Raw genomic sequence first — 17967 nt, 5'->3', positions numbered from 1 at the left:
TCAGCCTACATCCTCTATTTTCTCACAAGGTACAAACCTGCACCTCACTTCACTTACTGGGGAACTGCTATATGTTTTTCAGTATATGTGGGGGAAGGGTAGAGGCTTTGAAGAAAAGAGTCAAGTTGTAGAATAACCTTATTGTGGAAAAGGAAAGGGCACTACTAACTGGTGATTTCTAATTGAGGTTTAGGAAACAAAGTGATATTTGAGAGTTAAGCTTTTTAAGGTAAAAATTTAAGAATTTAAGAAGTAGTAGTCCAGACTAAAGAGAAACCATCTGCAAATTTGGATATATGAAAGTGAACAAGTTATGTGAGCAGTAGAAAACCACAGCGAGTGATGAGCCTGGAGGAGTAAGCTAGGAGGACCCGAATATTTGGATTTTCCCAAGCAGACAACTAAGACAGACGGAAAGTTTTTGAGAAGGGTGTAACGCAATTCCACCTGTGTATTAGAAAACTATGGAAACTGTGGAAAAGTTACATTGGAAAGGAGAAAGACTAAAATGAAGGCAAAAGGTGACGGAGGCAAAACTATTTATTTATATAGGGAGACTATTAAGCCTACTGCGATACTTCAGGTATCAGGAGTGATAACTGAGAGGAAAGGAAGAAACAGAGACTGCCAAAGCTTAGTTAAAGGTGATGACGAAATGTAGAGGGTTTAAATGTGCCAGGTGCTGGATTAAGTTAATTTACTACATGAATTCATTTGATGGATGTAGTGAACGGGAAGGGAAGCAAGGGTAAGTGAGCAGCTGAAAGTGATATCAAGATTTCATTACTGACTCATAGGTACTGACACCAATAACAGAAAAAGAGATCAAGGAGTATTCAAGGGAAGGGAAGGGAAGGATCCAAGGAAAATCTATTGATAATCTGCTATATATTAAGCATGGTTCTAATCTTTTAGGACTAGTCAGTAAACCAGACAAAATATCCTTACCCTCATGAAGCTTATAAAACTAACATTTAGTTGGGGGGAGGCACATAGATGACAATATGTTAGTTTTCAAAAAGGTGTTAAGTACAATGTATAATACTGGAGAAGGGGAAGAGAAGTATGTATATGGGGACGGGTAAGGGGGTTTGACTTTAAATAGGTAATCAGTGTTAAGTCTCACAAAGGTAAAGTTTAAGTGAATATCTAAAAGATCTGAAATATTTCAGGCAAAGAGAACAGCCAATACATAAGCTGTATGTTCAAGCAGGCCCCTGTGGTTGAAAATAGTAGAAAAATGACTTTGCAACAGAATATCAGAGGGTCTGTCTGATCACCTTGGTGTCTCAAAGACTTTATCTTTTAGTCTGAAATAGTGCTGTAGGGTTTTGAGCAAGAGTGTCAGATTTGATTTAAATGATTTAAGAGGATGGAGAACAGACTGCTGAGCAATGGGAATCAGGGAGGTCAGTTAAATAACTACTGGGTAATACAGGTAAGAGATGATATTAATGACTTGAACCAGGGTGAGAAGTGATGAAAAGAGACTAGGATTCTAGATACAGTTATAAGGCAAAGGTAACAAGATTTTCTAAGACAATGGAGGATAGAGAGGAATCAATAATGACCTCAAGGCTTTTAGCATAAGCAGTTCCAAGACAGAGTTATGGCTCTAGGGTGGGCAAAGATTAGGAGTTGACATCGGAAACAAGTATGAGATGTCTAATTGGTATCCAAATGGACATGTTGAGTAACTAGTAGGAGATGAGACGAGTTTAGGGAAGATATCTGTGCTAAAGATATATTTTTGGGATCAGCTGTTATTTATTTAAATTTAAGAAGCAGGATGAGGTAACCAGTGGAAAAAGATGATAATGTAATGAGCCAAGGGGCTTGCCAACTAAGAGAGGAGAAGAGGAGGAAGTAGCAAAGAAGACACAGAAGGAACATCCAGGGAGGTAAGAGAAAAACCAAGAGTGTGTAGTGCAATGGAGGTCAAGTGAAGAAGTAGGTCAGGTATTATTTGGCTCCATGAGATGAGGATAGAGCACTGAGCACTGGGTTTGGCTACATGAAAGTCAATGGAGACCATAAAAGCGTAGTTTTGGTGGAGTTGTGAGAGTGGGAGCCTGACAGGAGTACATTCAAAAAGAAGGAAGAATTGGAAAGAGCCAAAATAGATGAGTTTGCTGTTATTGTTTGGCTGCAAAGGGAAGCAAAGGGATGAGTTTGTAGCTGAAAACTGGAGACAGGGAGTGGAGGAATCAAAAGTTTTTTGAGATTGGAGAAATAAGCTTGTATGAAGATGAGAATGATCCACAAGAAGAGGAAAAATGATATAGGACAAAGAGAAAAAAATTGCCACAATGTTTTTGAGTAAGGGTGACCAGATCTAGTTCAACAGATGGGGCTGGTTACAAAAAAGTTTATTTAGTAACTGGGAGGAAGAATATGGGTAGAAATTGGTGGATGGGGAAATGGGTGGGGAAAAGTCTGACAGTTTACTTTTGATGCTCAGTTTTCTCACTGTAAAATGTAAGGTCATTAGTTGAGGATAAAGGAGCAGATGTATTGGAAGTGAGGATAAAGGAGAGAAAGTAATAGTGGTCTTGATAAGTGGGAGAATGAATGAAATTAGGGAAGCACAGTATACTAGGTAGCATTAAAGGGTTCACTGTCACCCATTTAAAGTAAAATTCGTCATCAAGTGAATGTTTTTTTCCTACACGTTTAGTTAGTAGGCTACAGGTGGGAGTGAAATAAAAGAAAGAGTAAAGAACAGTGAAGGGTGGTAGAAGTGGATCCTAAATTTTTTGGTAGGCAGGGTTGTCAGGATTGTTGGAGGTAGAATTCTAGAGGGAGTAAAGCTGAAAAGATAATCAGAGAATGAAATGTATAAAATTAAGATTATGGGATGGGCATATTAAAAGCTTCAGGTATAGGCAAAAAAGCCCAATGGAAAATATCTAATAGGAATATTGTAAAACTACACCCTACATAGGTAATGCAAGTTTATAAGGAAAAAGATAGGGGGAGAAACAATAAGTAATAAAGTACAAGGGTGAAAGAAATATATCAAAAATGCAGATCAACAGTATCCACTAGGATACCAACAGCCATGAGTATAACCTAGTTGTTAATTGCCTAAGAGAGCAAGCAATTAACTGTAAGAGAAGTCCTCAGTTTGACCAGCTAAACTGCTCCAAAGCAGGGACTCTTCCACATAATAAATGCTGAGTAAATATATGTTCACTGAACAAGGATAAGAGAATCTGATAAATATAATGGGCAGTATTTTCAGCAGCAGTTTTTACAAACCTATTAACCAAAATTTTCAAATTAGAAAGGCTGATCAGAGAAGCACTATTATACAAGCAATAAATTACCTATATAGAACATTCAACTTGGACCAGACAAGACCAACTCCAAGATGTTCTTAAATCAGAAATGGTGGAGCCAGAATATACTGTGTCTCAAAAGGCAAAAGAATAAAAAAAGAAAAAGGTATTTTCCCAGACATAAATAATAAGTGAAAAAAGTGAACCAAACCCTATCAGATACCAGTCTGATAATTTTTCAAACAGAAATACTGGGGTAGAGTTTAGGAGAGACGTACCTCCTGTGTAATCTAGAATTTTACCTCTACACCGCCCCCATTCAAAATTGTTTATAAAGTATCAGTGCATGCAGCAGAATCAATTTACATCTAATTAACTTATGATGAAGAATTATTTATTAGTTTGAGTTTTAATATTATGGAAAAATATGCAGTGACATTTGAAAGCAGTTCCTTTTGACTTACTTTAAATCTGAGGCTCTTGGAACATCAAGGTTAAGAAATGTTGGAAAGAAATCAAGAAAATGACACCTGTGTTGCTGATAACAGTAGGAAAATATTTTGGAAGTATATCAAATTTAAAATATATGACCCAAGTGAAGAAACTTTATAAAAATAAAAACACCAAAATATAAGGAAATATGTATAAGGATTTTATAGTATAACATTACCTGTAGTGACAAAAAACTGGCAACAAACTTACTATGGCATATATTCTACAGTTATTTAAATCACTAACAACTGACAATATCCATCAATTACTGAGAGAGGAAAAAGCAAGTATTAGAGCAATGTGTTCACATGACCCTTTTTAATAAAAAGTATCACCATCTCCATATGTGCGAATATTCATTCGCTCAAGAAATATTTATTGAGTGCCTATGACATGCCACGCACCATTTTGTGATGCATACATTGTAGTGGTAGAGAGAGTCCAATAAGATAACTAAATAAAATACATTTCAAATGTTACAGAGTGAAAATAAAGAAGGGAAGAAAAGTAGCAAGAGTGTTTGTGGAAGGGAGACTAAAATAAGAGGCAAATGAAGCGACATTCAAGGCAGAAGTCACAGGAAGAGCAGAAGAGGATGGTCTGTATGGATGGAGCAAAGTGACCAAAAGTAATAAAAAAATAAGATCAGAGGTGTAAGAAATATTATAGGTGGGCATATCACATACAGTCTTAAAAGACTTTGTAAGTAATTGCAGAAGTGCAGACTTTGTTACCATGCCAGGTTTTTAGCTTTAGTTATCTTACAATGGTGACATGTTTTTCTTTATGCATATTTCAGTTTAAATTGAACACATTATTGTAATAAAGAAAAAAAAACTGAAGTTGACTGAGAACAGATATCTTTAAAAAGATATCTCCTATAAATGGCCTCCTGTCTCTATAATCTACAGGTATGCACTAAGTCCCTAGATGTATTTAATGTAATGTGTAAGTACCAAAGGCATGAAGAAATTAAAGATTTTATTTAAAAACAGATTTTTATGTCTCAGTTGTAGAAAGGATGCTTTCTAGATTTGATAAAAATGCAAAAAGAAACAGTAAGTATCATAATATAACTTAGAAACAGAAGAATTCTAGTGCAAAAATAGGAGAGTAATGCAAAAACAGGATATTATAATATTTTGTGAAGAAAGAACTAAAAAGAACTAAGAGGTATGTTATGGTCAGTTAAGGAACGAGTGGGACCCTGGGAATTTGGAAGGAAAAAACTGGGTTCGAATCCTACCCTAGCTTAATCAAGTTATTTACTTCCCATAGATTTAATTTCTCCATCTGTAAGAGGAAGGGAGTAATACTTTTTTTAGTGAGAAGACGAAAATAATACATTTTATCATACAAATTGGCCCTATTATTTTGCTCGGTATTTAAGAGGCATTAAATATTAGATAAAACTGAATATGAAAACAGGTCAAGTAATAGTTATAATAACTATCTACCTCTCAATGTGCTCATGTTGTTTTAAAATTTCAAAATGGATGGGGCGCCTGGGTGGCTCAGTCGGTTAAGCGTCCGACTTCGGCTCAGGTCATGATCTCGCAGTTCATGAGTTCGAGCCCCGGTGGGCTCTGGGCTGTGATTCTGTGTCTCCCTCTCTCTGGCCCTCCCCTGCTCACACTCTGTGTCTCTTTCTCTCTCTCAAAAATAAATAAACATTAAAAAAAAAATTAAAATTTCAAAATGACCAAAAAGTGAATTTGTTTGATCAGAAATTAAACCAGAGTTTAAAAAATGAAGAACCTCCAGTATTAAGTATATTTTCTGAAAAATAATAGCGTATTTTCACATTTAAATTAGAACAAAATGGGGGTGCCTGGGTGGCTCAGTCAGTTAAGCATCTGGCTCTTGGTTTTAGCTCAGGTCATGGCCTCATAGTTTGTGAGATTGAGCCCCGAGTCCAGCTCTGTGGTAACAGCACAGAGCCTGCTTAGGATTCTCTCTCTCTCCCGCTCTCTCTCTGCCTCTCCCTGCTCGTGCATGCACAGTGTCTCTCTCTCTCTCTCTCTCAAAATAAATAAACTTTAAAAAAATAAATAAATTAGAATAAAATGTTGAGAATAATTCATATTTTGTTTATGTAAGTTGAAATACACAGTTTAACAAAGTCAGCAAGTATAATAAAAAAGGAGCTGACTCAAATCAAAAAGATTAAAATTATCACTCTATATCCTTTATAAATTTAAACAGTAATATTAAATCTGAAGCATTTTTAACCTTTTTAAAAAAGATGAAATATGGCAGAATGTATTCCATAATATTCAATGTCAACCAACTCTTTTCTTGCTGTGATTACTATTTGCATTACATTCCAGAATGCAGAGTTATTGACAGGAAGGGGGAGAAAGAAGGAACTATGGGACTGTCAAAACCAAATGTTGTTTGGAGTATTTTACTGCCCGTGAGAATAGGTGGGAATGATGTTGTTCTGCCTGAAAGAGAAAAGTACAAAAGAAATCATCCATTTAAAAAATGAACTCATTAAACATTCTACCAAGTGGCTGTAACTCACTGGTTGGTTATGTGTTGGTAATGCATTTGGTACTCTGATAAATCTGCTGGCAACAAATTACAAGGATCAGTGAAAGATCAATTTGGATGGGGATTAAGAGATCATTCATTCGTTAAGACTCAACTTGATTATTAGAGGCTAGGTTTTCTGACTTCCAGATGAATGCAATTCCTATAATAAAATTTAGTTAATTTGATTACAAAGAAAATTCTTTTAATGATATTTAAGATAGTCATAATTCAATTTGAACCAAACTTGAGGGAAAAACATGTACATAATTTAAACCAAAAACAAAAGACAAAATGAAAGAAAAATAAAAGATAACAGATTACAAATTAGGGAGAAGGAAAAGGAAAAAAGTTGGTATTTTTCACATGTAAAGGTTATCATTACCTTTTCCAAGTCTAACTCTTCTAATAAAATGCTGGCATTTTTGTTTGCTTCAGCAGCCTGTCTATCTTTGGCTTGTACTATTGATTCCATACAAAGATGACACTTCTTCAGCATCTCCTAAAATAAAAAATTAAGATGTTTGCAGCCTCAAAACACAATTCACATTTAGAGAGACTCCTGAAAACACAAAGATATTTAATTAAGGTACTTGAATGAACATATAAGCAATAAACATCAGTGGTAGGGCAAAAAAGGGTAAAAACAAAACCATAATCTAAATGGTATATGTTTTTTAAGTTACACAAGCAAAGAGCCTCTACTGTCCTTCAAAATAACATCCATGTGACTGGTATTTTGGAAACTAAAATTACTCATTCCTAAAATTTCAATGTAAGAAATCATATAGCAAACACAGCTTCAATAATTTATGCCAGCTGGTTAATGGGCTGAAGGGAAAGGTCAACGTCAACAAAGAAAATGGGTTTAAAAAATTAAAGAACTTAATTGACGGGAACTGTTTCAAGTATTTAAGCTTTGTTGCTACAACTTCCTGTGCAAGAATCACACTTAAAGAAATCACAGACATGGGTACTTACATACTTTTCTCAGTGATTTCATTCTCGGGACATACTATTTAACAGGAAAGGGCTATTTCCCTATTCAACGAAAGCCTTACTTTTAATCTCCCCACCCCTCCAAAAAAATCCCACAAAAAACAAAAAACAGTGGTATCCAGGAATGTTAATTATCATAGAGAAATGTAAAGGCGGGCGAGACCATGAATTAGCTATGTTAAATAAAACTCATGAAAAAAAAGTGATCACTATTATGTAATGACTGCTGAGCAAGACATTTTTAGATTTATTGACCTCTTTGCATTTTCAGACACATGTCTTAGGATTTTAGTCAAATGTTAGTATAAACCCCAAATTAAAACATCACCAGGGGAACATCTCAATTAGATCTCTAATAGGATTTATTTCACTTTCTCTACTTTTTCGGCAAAAATCCTAGCCAATTCATTCTTAAGCTGATAATTACTCCAACTTTTATATTATATCGAAAACATAAAGTTTCCTTGCCCATGACTATAAAAAGTACTATGCTCAGTTTTAGTTAGGTCTTAGAGAATGTTTTATTGCTTCATTAGGTAACTGAATAATCTGAAGCACCTTTTAAATACAATACTGCATTCCCAAATACTAGATAAATGAAAACTATTACATATCACACATTATTGCTTAGACTAAGACTTTTTTCTTAGCGTGAGATACACACACACACTTACAAAAAAACCAAATGAGATCCCTAGCTCATATACTGAGATGAACTTAATCACTATTATTACCTTATCAGTGATGGTTGCTATGTATCTCATACATTCAGAATCTGATGGAAACTGATTGACTTCTTTGACTAAGTAGCGCACCACCTTCACATGACCCTAAAAAACAGATACCAATATCAGATTGAAAACAGACTCTTAACAGGATTCAGTAAATCTATAGTCTTGTCTTAACTAAGATTACTTTGACATCAGTGCCACAGAATAAAGTCTTAGATATCATTTGCACTGTAAATGAAAAAGAGACAAACTTTGGTTCTGATAAGTTAAATCTACACTGTTCATTCTCATCCCACCCCTCCAAAACAGTACAGAATAACCTGATCTAAAATTCTAAACAACACTGAATGAAAAGCCAACAAGCCAAAAATTAGTATGAAGAAATGGGGATATGTCTGGAAGAAAAAAAAAAAGTTCATTTGTTTCTAGTTAATTCATACGTGAGCATCCTATTTCAATTCTAAGCCCTGAAAGAATAGAAATAACAATTTTGTTCTTTCAGATAAAAACTAAAAGCATAACACTATACTAGTAGTACAAAAGAAATAAGATACACTTTCCTAAAGCATGAGCTATGATTATATTATTCACTGTAACCCAGTTCACTAAGTAAAGCTCAAAACTTTTAGACCAGGACTCAAGAGACTCTAACTTTCTCCAATCTATACTATTGCTCTCTGAACACAATTCCTATGAATTAGCTAGTTTTGATAAACAGACTGTTTATATTTAGTATATTTCCCTATCTCTTCCTTTTCATCTACATCTTTTTAAACTATTCCTATTCCTATCTTTTAATGAATAGTTCAATGCCATTTACATCATTTCTTGATAACTTGCCAACACTTCTATGGTATTTAAATTATATGGGACACCTCACAGTTACCTGACTTTGTATGTGGATCTTACTCCCTCTTATTAAATCATATATTTCTTTAAAAACAAAAAAAAAATGCAACTGCTGTACTCTGTACAATGTAATAGGCCAACCATTACAGTAACACATGGTAAATACTAAAAAATAAATAATGGGATGAATACAAAAGAATATAAAAGATAAACACTGTTCTTAAGGAATTAAGCCTATTTGGAAAGAGAAGACATATGCGTGATAGAGTAGTAACAAGATAATTTTTGTCAAAATGAACGATAAAAATAACAGATTGTAGAACTTCTACAATGTTTAGAGGATTAAATGTCCTGCTGTGAGCTCAAATAGGATTGGAAGTGTTTTTGTAGAATGGGAGATTTAAACGATACACAAAGAATGAATAAGTCTGGAAAAATAATGAAGAATATGGGTATTTCTGAGATGAGAACAATGGTGACGTAAGAGACGGTAACAAACAAAAGACCAAGCAAGGAGAAGACTCCACATCAGAAATTCAAAATAGGGGATGAGCTCTAACGGCACCAGATTATGTTGGTTTTGACTAACAAACTAACATTGCGTTTCAAAGGATGACAGAGACTGAAGGGAGGAAAAAGTTCTAGAAGAGGATACTAATATAGTGGAGTGGTTAGGAAGATGAATGATATGTTACCTTGCTTGGAGAAGACGTAGTGAGAAAGAGGAAGAGAAAGAGAAAGAAAGAGGAAATAACAAGAGATTCAGTGTCTAGGCAGTCTAGAATACCTAGGGACGAGGTGGTACAAAGCACAGACAGAGAGAATAATAAGAAAAAAAAGAAGAAATATGATTTCTTGCAATTTATATATTAAAATCTTCAATACAACAAAATAATTTGGAACCTACCAAGGGATTTTACCTACCTGTCTCAAAATGACAAAACTTGAATTTTAAACACTGAACAGTAATCCAGTTTTCCTAGTAACAAATTAAAGCTGAATTTAAGAGACCAACCAAATTATTAAATCACTCTGTGCTATGCATTATAGGAAGAGAAACAAAGTTTCTCTTTTCACAAAATTTATTTCTACTTCTGAATGTAGTTCATTTGATCTTCAGGCATTTCAAAATATTGGTGGCTGGGTTTTCATTATAGAATTCTCTTGTTCCTAGTAATTAAAGCAAATGATTAAAAATAAAACCAATTTAAGTTAATTTTTTCCCTGCTGTGCTAATACAAGAAAACATTCATCCATAAGTAATTAGTTATTTTTAATTGGATTTACATTTTGTGTGAAAGATTAAGATTGCAACTAGATTTTGGAAATACTACTTAGAACTACTTTTTAAAAGTTTACTTAGCTTAACTTATCAATATGGGTAATATTAATGGTTTTTCTGGGATACCTGTGTCTACCTTTCAGTGTTGCCATCAGTGATTATTTGCTTATTATTTTACTGCTTTCATCACTACCACTAAATCCTAAAATGAGACTCTTTAGTAATCACTAAACTATACATATCCAGAAAAGTCGAAAAACATCCAAGTGAATGAGGATGAAAGACTTCTACCTTCCTAAATGCTGCCATCAGAGGAGTTATCTTGCGGTTGTCTGCTGCATCCACATCTGCACCTGCTTGTACTAGTAACTGAACCACATCAAGGTGTCCGCCATTTGCTGCTAGCCACAATGGAGTGTTCCCCTTCTTATTACGTACATCAATGTGAGCTCCCCTAAACGAATGACACAGGTATTGTTTAAAATAAATGGAATGACACAGATAACGATAAAAATCAACTATTAACATATGAAAAATATTCTGTAAAAGTGAAATATTAGATATAATATTCAAGGACTTAAATACATTTTTCTCTCAAAATTACAAGGAATTTCTAACCATCAAATTTAAAAGTCTTCAAATTAAAAAACAACTGTATACTAATAATTGCTTTTCTTATTTTAATGACTGCATAATTCTGGGTTTCAATCCTGAGAAAATGTGAAGTTTTATTTAGTGAAAAATATAAGTACATCCTGTTAATAGCATTATCAATACATTAAACAAACAGTATGCAAGAGACATAAACAGTATCTTACAAGGCACTTGTATCTATTTCAGATCACTTGTATTTATGTATTTTTTATTATGTGGCTTCAGAAAAGAATGAATCTAAAAATAACATGCAGATTTAGCACTCAGTGGGCATCATAGTAAGACTCATGATGAATAACAGGTGATAGCTGCCACTACTAAATACTACTGCTTAGGATACCATGCAAATGTCTTTAAGACTGTTAAAGCAAGAAATCCAATTCAGCTGGCAAGCATCTTTGGAAGACTGGCAGGAACTTCTAAGTGAGTGAAAGCAGGAATTCCCCTGGATCCTGTCTGATACCTTGAACAATTCTGTAACTGTCACTTAAAAGCCCTAATTGCTATTAAAAACAAAAACAAAATATAAACAAATTAAAAAAAAACAACAACAAAATCAACAACAAAATCTTAGATTGCTGCTAGATTTTTAAGATTTCCAGCAATAACTCTCTGGAAAACTCAAACTGTGTCGGAGATGTGAATACGCAGGCCAACAGCTGGATGTTCCAATAGCGTATTATAGTACTTTAAAAGTGTATACACACCCAAGAAAGGAAGAAGAGAAGTACTTCTAGGTTGCACTGAAATAAATCAGACAACGTAGCATAGCTCTTGATAGGTGGGAAATAACAGAAGTAGGTGTAAAAAATAAAACAAAACATGCAATTGTAGTTTACAGAAGTAACCACATTTGATATTTTAATAGTACAATTTGCCCAGAGAGAATAGTAATCACTAGTAACACCATAGTCACATATGAAGGGCATGATAACATCATACCTGCCAATGAGAAGCTCGCAGAATTTATAATGCCCTTTATCTGCTGCTATGGTTAAAGCTGTATCTCTCGAAGAGGGCACTGGAGGGGCATTAACATCAGCACCTTTATCCAAAAGAACTCGGCCCACCTCTGCATATCCACCAGAGGCAGCTTCCATGAGTGGTGTGAGGCCAGTCTAGGTTTAGCGAAAAATAAAAGCAACACATGAGAGACTGAAAAGAGCGAAAATGTTTAAAGAACCACCTGGGGAGCAACTTGATATAGTTGCTACAAAGAGTCACAACTAAATTTCAGCACTGACACTACAGCCTGAGTTACAGTGTGATCCAGAAAGATGATTCTACTTAATGTCAATTTATTGTGAAAAAAACTTGTGAAAAAAACTTGCCAAGATGCAAGCACTTGGCATATAACTGACACTGATAAATGTTTCCTCTCTTCTCTTTCATAAAGTATGTATTTTCTAGCTGATAACCCTAGTATGTCATTTTTACCTATAAAAATTTAGTGTTAAAGTATTTTCAAGAGTTAACGCTTGACTGAGTACACAGAATGATTTCTGATTAAATACATATGTAAGATATATGTTACAAGAAAATACTAAAATTATAATTAGCGTAATGCTACTGTACACCTTAAATATCGAAGCAATAAATAAATCCATGTATAAATCTCAGATTTTTCTTACCTTAGCTCTGTGTTCCACATTTGCTTTTCTATCAAGCAGAAGACTAACCACTTCAGTTCTTCCTTGGAAGCAGGCTAAGGTAAGGGCAGTGTTCCGATTGGTTTCTATTTGAGCATTTATGTCAGAGCCCATGTCTAACAGGAGCTTAACAGCAGCTGTATGCCCATTCATAGCTGCTAACATCAGAGGAGAAATGCCCAATTTGCTACCAGTTCTGGGGGTGGAGGTATGGGGAGAACAAAAGGAAAAGATATAAAATTTAAATGTCCCAGAAAAAATTGGATGAATTTTATAGAATTCTATTTCAGGATTTGATTCTTTAGTTTGCAGGACTATTTAAAATAATAATTTTTCTCAGCCCTAGTAAGTCTATGAGATACTACCAAGACTCCATTAGAAATCTTTTACCACCTAGACCTAGACTACTTTCTGTAGCTCATCCAACATAATGACTTGGGCTGAAAAGTAACTATTAAATTATTAAGTGATTATTAAGATGGGCTTTCCATCCTAAAGCATAAAAACTGTGTTTACTTTTAGTACCATAAGAAATAGAGTAAGTGATGGTTTCTCAAGTTCTATATCAATAGAAATAGTTTTAAATACTTAAATAAAATTAATCTTAAAAATCTCTAACAATTTGGATTCTAAACTTGTAATGAAGGCATTTTCTAAATATGGCATAAGAAATACAAGTATTCTACAAATAGCTTTGTCATAACACTCTTAAGGGGCTTATAGAGAGAGAATAAAACTTGCCTAGAATTAATCTCAGCTCCTGCATTTAGTAATATTTTGATAATGTTCACATAGCCACCAGAAGCAGCCAGGCTTAGAGGTGTGTAATCAGAAACATTCCTGTGCTCTTTATTTGCCCCTCGAGCTAACAACAGCTCCACCACCTGAAAAGAAAAGAGGAAAAGTTGTGTTTTCTTCTTATGGTGAAACAATTTGCAAAGTGTGTATTTCTGATTTATTTTTCTGGTATATCGTATAACAAAACAGAGGAAAGTCCTTTTTTTAACCCTTTGCACAAAATCAGCTTCAAATGATAGCAAGAGCTCTTACAAGCCAACAGAAAGCAGGCTTTTCAATTAAAATCCATTTTGGGGGGAAAAAAATCCATTTTGGAATTTGTTAAAATGGCACAGTGTGTTCATGAAAGACCAGGGTCTCAGATCTGCTGGATCTCAGTGTGTTGTTGTGCAATGCTATCTTAGCAATTAGCATTTCTCTGTTATTTCATCACATAGTGGTAAAACAGAATAAGATTTTTTCATTTATAATGATTTAAAAATATTTTTTTAAACTTATAATCAATAACAATGTTTAAAAACTTGGAATAAAAGTAATATTTATTTTTCCCAATATTTTATGAAAAATTTTAAACATATGGAAAAGCTTAAGAAATTTACATATACTTGCTACCTAGATTTTACCATTAATATTCTACTACACTTACTTTATTACATCTTTCATCTGTCCATTTTCTGATGCATCTCATTTCAAAGTAAAATGGACACCTGCAATTTCCCTTAAGTGCATTAGCATGTGTATCATTATCTAGAATATTACTTGCTTTAAATTTTTTGGGGGTAAAATATATAACTTACAACCAATGCACAAAACTTGGGTGTATATTCACTGAGTACTGACAAATGCATAAAATTAATGTAATTTTTTTTTTTAATTTTAATACTTTGTTTTTAATGGTTATTTTTGAGAGAGAAGGCGTGAGCTGGGGAGAGGCAAAGAGTGGGGGGGGGACAGAGGATCCAAAGAGGACTCTGCACGGACAGGAGCAAGCCCAATGCAGGGCTCGAACTCACAAACCCTGAGTTCATGACCTGAGACAAAGTCAGATGCTCAACAGACTGAGCTACCCAGGGGCCCCTAATAATTTTTTTTTTTTTTTTTATGGACAAAGAGAAAGGGCATGAGTAGGGGAGGGACAGAGAGAGGGAGAGAGAGAATCTTGAGCCCTACATGGGCTCAATCTCACAACCATGAGATCATGACCTGAGGCAAATCAAGAGTTAGACACTTGACTGAGCCACCTAGGCACCCCAAAACTAATGTAATTTAAATCCTGTTATTTATTCATGCCCCTTTCCCAGTCAGTCTCACCTATAGACTAATTTCATCTATCTTAAATCCTCATATAGATGAAATCAGTGTTTGAAAGTCATATGCGGGTATTGCATACCATTCCATTATATGAATATACTATAGGTGATCTATTCTCCTACTGATAAACAGCTTTGCTGTCTCTAGTTTTTGGTAAATTTGAATAAAGTTGTTATGAACATTCCTCCAGAAATACATTTTCATTGCTCATGGGTTCCACCTAGTAGAATTTCTGGGTGTATGTTCAGTTTTATAAGAAATTGCCAGACCTTTTCCTAAAGTGGTTATACCATTTATACTCCCACCAATAATAAGTGAGTCCTGGTTGCTCCACATCGTTGGCAAAATTGGTATTGCCAGTCTTTATAATTTTAGCCATTCTAGTTGGGTGTGTGGTGGTAACCCACTGGGGTTTTAATTTACATTCCCTGATAGCCGAAAAACATTTACCATTTATTTAAGTACTTATCAGCGTCTTTTGTCCATTATGCCATTTAATGCACAAAATAACTCTTTGACACAAGTGCTAGTATTTTCACCTTCATTTTACAAATGAGGCAGAGAAAAGTTAAGGATTGTCCAAGATCATAGCTCTTATCTTGCACTTAGTATTGTTTTTTAATTTTTTTTTTTAACATTTATTCATTTTTGAGAGACAGAGACAGAGCATGAGTGAGGAAGGGGCAGAGAGAGGGAGACACAGACAGAATCTGAAACAGCTTCCAGGCTCTGAGCTGTCAGCACAGAGCCCGACACAGGGCTCGAACTCACAAACTGCGAGATCCTGACCTGAGCTGAAGTCAGACGCTCTAACGACTGAGCCACCCAGGAGCCCCTACCTTGCACTTAGTATTAGTAAAATATCCTACAATACTAACTAGGAAATAACAAATAAATGTTAATGAACAGTGCTTTATCTTAACATACAAGCTAAAACTTTCCTCATAGGAATAAAGCTGTGACTAATTTTAGATTATGACTTTCTGTCCATCACTTTTTTGCTTTTAGAGCCAGAAACAGTAGGTGGCTTATGTGACAAGGTTATAAACACAAGACCAAAAAATGGTATTAGGCTAAATTTTACAGAGTCCCTTAAGCAAGAAAGTAGAAAACCCTAATCAAATTTCTAAAGTTATTAATTCCATTACACAAAGATAACTGAGCTTAGTTATCTCTCAAAGGGAATGGTCTATTCCCAGAAAGCAATAAATACTCAAAGATTATAGTAAGCTGTAGGCTTTAATACTGCTTTGAAAGGAAGGAAATCAACTGACTTCTTTTTTGATTCAACACTGAAAAAATTGTTATTTTATGAAGCAAGTATTATTTCAAGCTATACAATGATTGAAAATTTCAGTTATATCAAAATTTTACCTTCATCATATTCCAAAACAGAACCATTTTCATTCCCAACTAAGTTTTTCAATTTAATGTTGTTATTAATTGCAAAATTTTCTGCCATACCATTTCAACTTGAGATTAATAGGAATCTCTACATTTTCTGATGTGGTGGAGATAATTTATCAAATTAAGTAGCTTATTTTTTCACTATTTACTTCCTATTATTTGGGTTAAAATCCTTTTAATATACCAATCACCTCTACTATGGAATGCAGGAAGGGAAACAATACAAATGTATTCACGTTATCAACCAGAAGGAACAGCACAGTAGAAACACATTCTTTGTTGTCTCCTACGCAAAACATCTCTAGAAAGTGTGTCTAACTATCCACACACCTATAATCTATTCCAAATATAAAGGAGCAAAAATTATAAATTTAAAAATTATAAATTGGCCAAAGCAACAATTGTATAAAAAAAAAAAAAAAAAGACTATTATCACTAGGCTCCAATTCTTTTTAATCCACAAGATAAAGGATCACTAATTCCTATCTTTCTATATACATGTACCATTTTATTAGATTTTCCATTCTTTCTGCACAAGGATTATTCTACCTCTTAAAAATCTTTATCTTCTGGTTTACTAAAAACTCCAGTGGGTTTAGCTGACTAGAGTTCAATATAACCTGATGTGTTATGATAGGCAAAGGGTGGGAGGCAGTTTGGTTTTGCACAAATAGGGAAGTAATAACCTACCACCTCCCTGGCCAGAGTAATTTTAGATAGAGTATTTCAGAAGGTATACTGACATAATGGATAGAACAGCCAGTTGAAGGATTTGGAAAAGATATCCTCAAACCAATAATCAAAAGAATAGGGTACACTTCAAATAGAGAACAGGTAACTGGCAAATACAGCCTCAAATATCTGTAGATATAAGAGAGTATAAACGTCTTTCAATTAATCAAAGAACAGAATTAAGAATAGTGGGGAAACTTAGGGAAGGCATAATTCAGGTCTGATAATTAGAACTTTATAATAGGATGGCAAAAAAAAAAAAAAGTAAAAGATTTCTAAACTGAGTAAGACACTGACCTGGTTAACCCAGGGTACTTCCTAAATCTGAGATTCAACAACTCCCTAATTGAAAAGTTGTCAGTCCACAGAGACAGCACAACTGGCTAATCAAAATCCTTACAACTGGATTTAAAAAACAGATTTAAAACATTAGGTTGCCCAGCTGCTCATTAAATGCCAGAAAACACACATGGGTGTAAAGCTATAACTTCTTACGCCTATACCTGATCACACCAGCTGTTCTACTTTCCTTAAAAAAAAATGAAAAGATCATACAATCTTACCCGAGAACCTTTCTTCCAGATTTGAGGAGTGGGGGAAGATGAAAAGAACAACTAAAAACTGAATGCTCTTAATTCCCTACTAATCTTATACATAGAGAGCAAAAGAAGCTGAGCTTAAGTACCTTTCATGCTAGGTACTCTAGGATAGGAAAAGATGAATGATTATAGGCCCTGCTTATGAGGAGTTTACAGATTTGATTGGGAATGCCTTAATCATTTCCTTAGCCTGAATGCAACACACAGGGATTCCTACTGCAGATACTACTTTCAGAGGAACAGAATAATAAACATGATTTTTCTGACACGATAGCTTATGCTAACACTGATACTTGAAATTATTATCTATTAGCAAAAGGACAGTTACTGTGATAAATCCAGATGCCAATCCTCTATTACCATCAAATCATAAAAGTTAAAACATATATTTGCTAAAAACAGATGGACAATTATTACAATGGAGAAAACGTTACCTCCTGCCTTCCCCCAGAACAAGCCAAAGATAGCGGTGTGTCCTTGGTTCTCTCTGACTGGGCTTCAATGTCTGCACCATTGTCCAGCAATATTTCCACAACACCAACATGACCAGCTGTAGCAGCCAAGATAAGTGGAGTAAAACCTAGAGGAAAAATAATGATCTTCTCACTACATGCTAAGCAAAAGAACAATAGTGTTTTCCATTATATC

The 17967-nt window shown here is 34.5% G+C and overlaps 1 protein-coding gene across 6 annotated transcripts in view; it reads right to left on the bottom strand.

Moving 5' to 3' along the window:
* The window catches only part of ANKRD17 (ankyrin repeat domain 17), a 163047-nt gene that overhangs the window by 27516 nt on the left and 117564 nt on the right, over positions 1–17967 (bottom strand). For all 6 annotated transcript variants that reach the window (XM_042936201.1, XM_042936202.1, XM_042936206.1 and 3 more), the window contains 7 exons: positions 17754–17899; positions 13214–13356; positions 12455–12668; positions 11766–11941; positions 10461–10623; positions 8042–8137; positions 6694–6810 (listed from right to left, as the gene is read on the bottom strand). In XM_042936201.1, the coding sequence (XP_042792135.1) occupies positions 6694–6810; positions 8042–8137; positions 10461–10623; positions 11766–11941; positions 12455–12668; positions 13214–13356; positions 17754–17899 (1055 nt within the window). The remainder of the gene's footprint in view (positions 1–6693; positions 6811–8041; positions 8138–10460; positions 10624–11765; positions 11942–12454; positions 12669–13213; positions 13357–17753; positions 17900–17967) is intronic.

The sequence above is a fragment of the Panthera leo genome, chromosome B1 (genome assembly GCF_018350215.1).
Source record: "Panthera leo isolate Ple1 chromosome B1, P.leo_Ple1_pat1.1, whole genome shotgun sequence".
Classification (NCBI taxonomy): Eukaryota; Metazoa; Chordata; class Mammalia; order Carnivora; family Felidae; genus Panthera; species Panthera leo.
The sequence above is the reverse complement of the archived record's forward strand: the minus strand, read 5'-3'. Positions and strand labels throughout refer to the sequence as shown.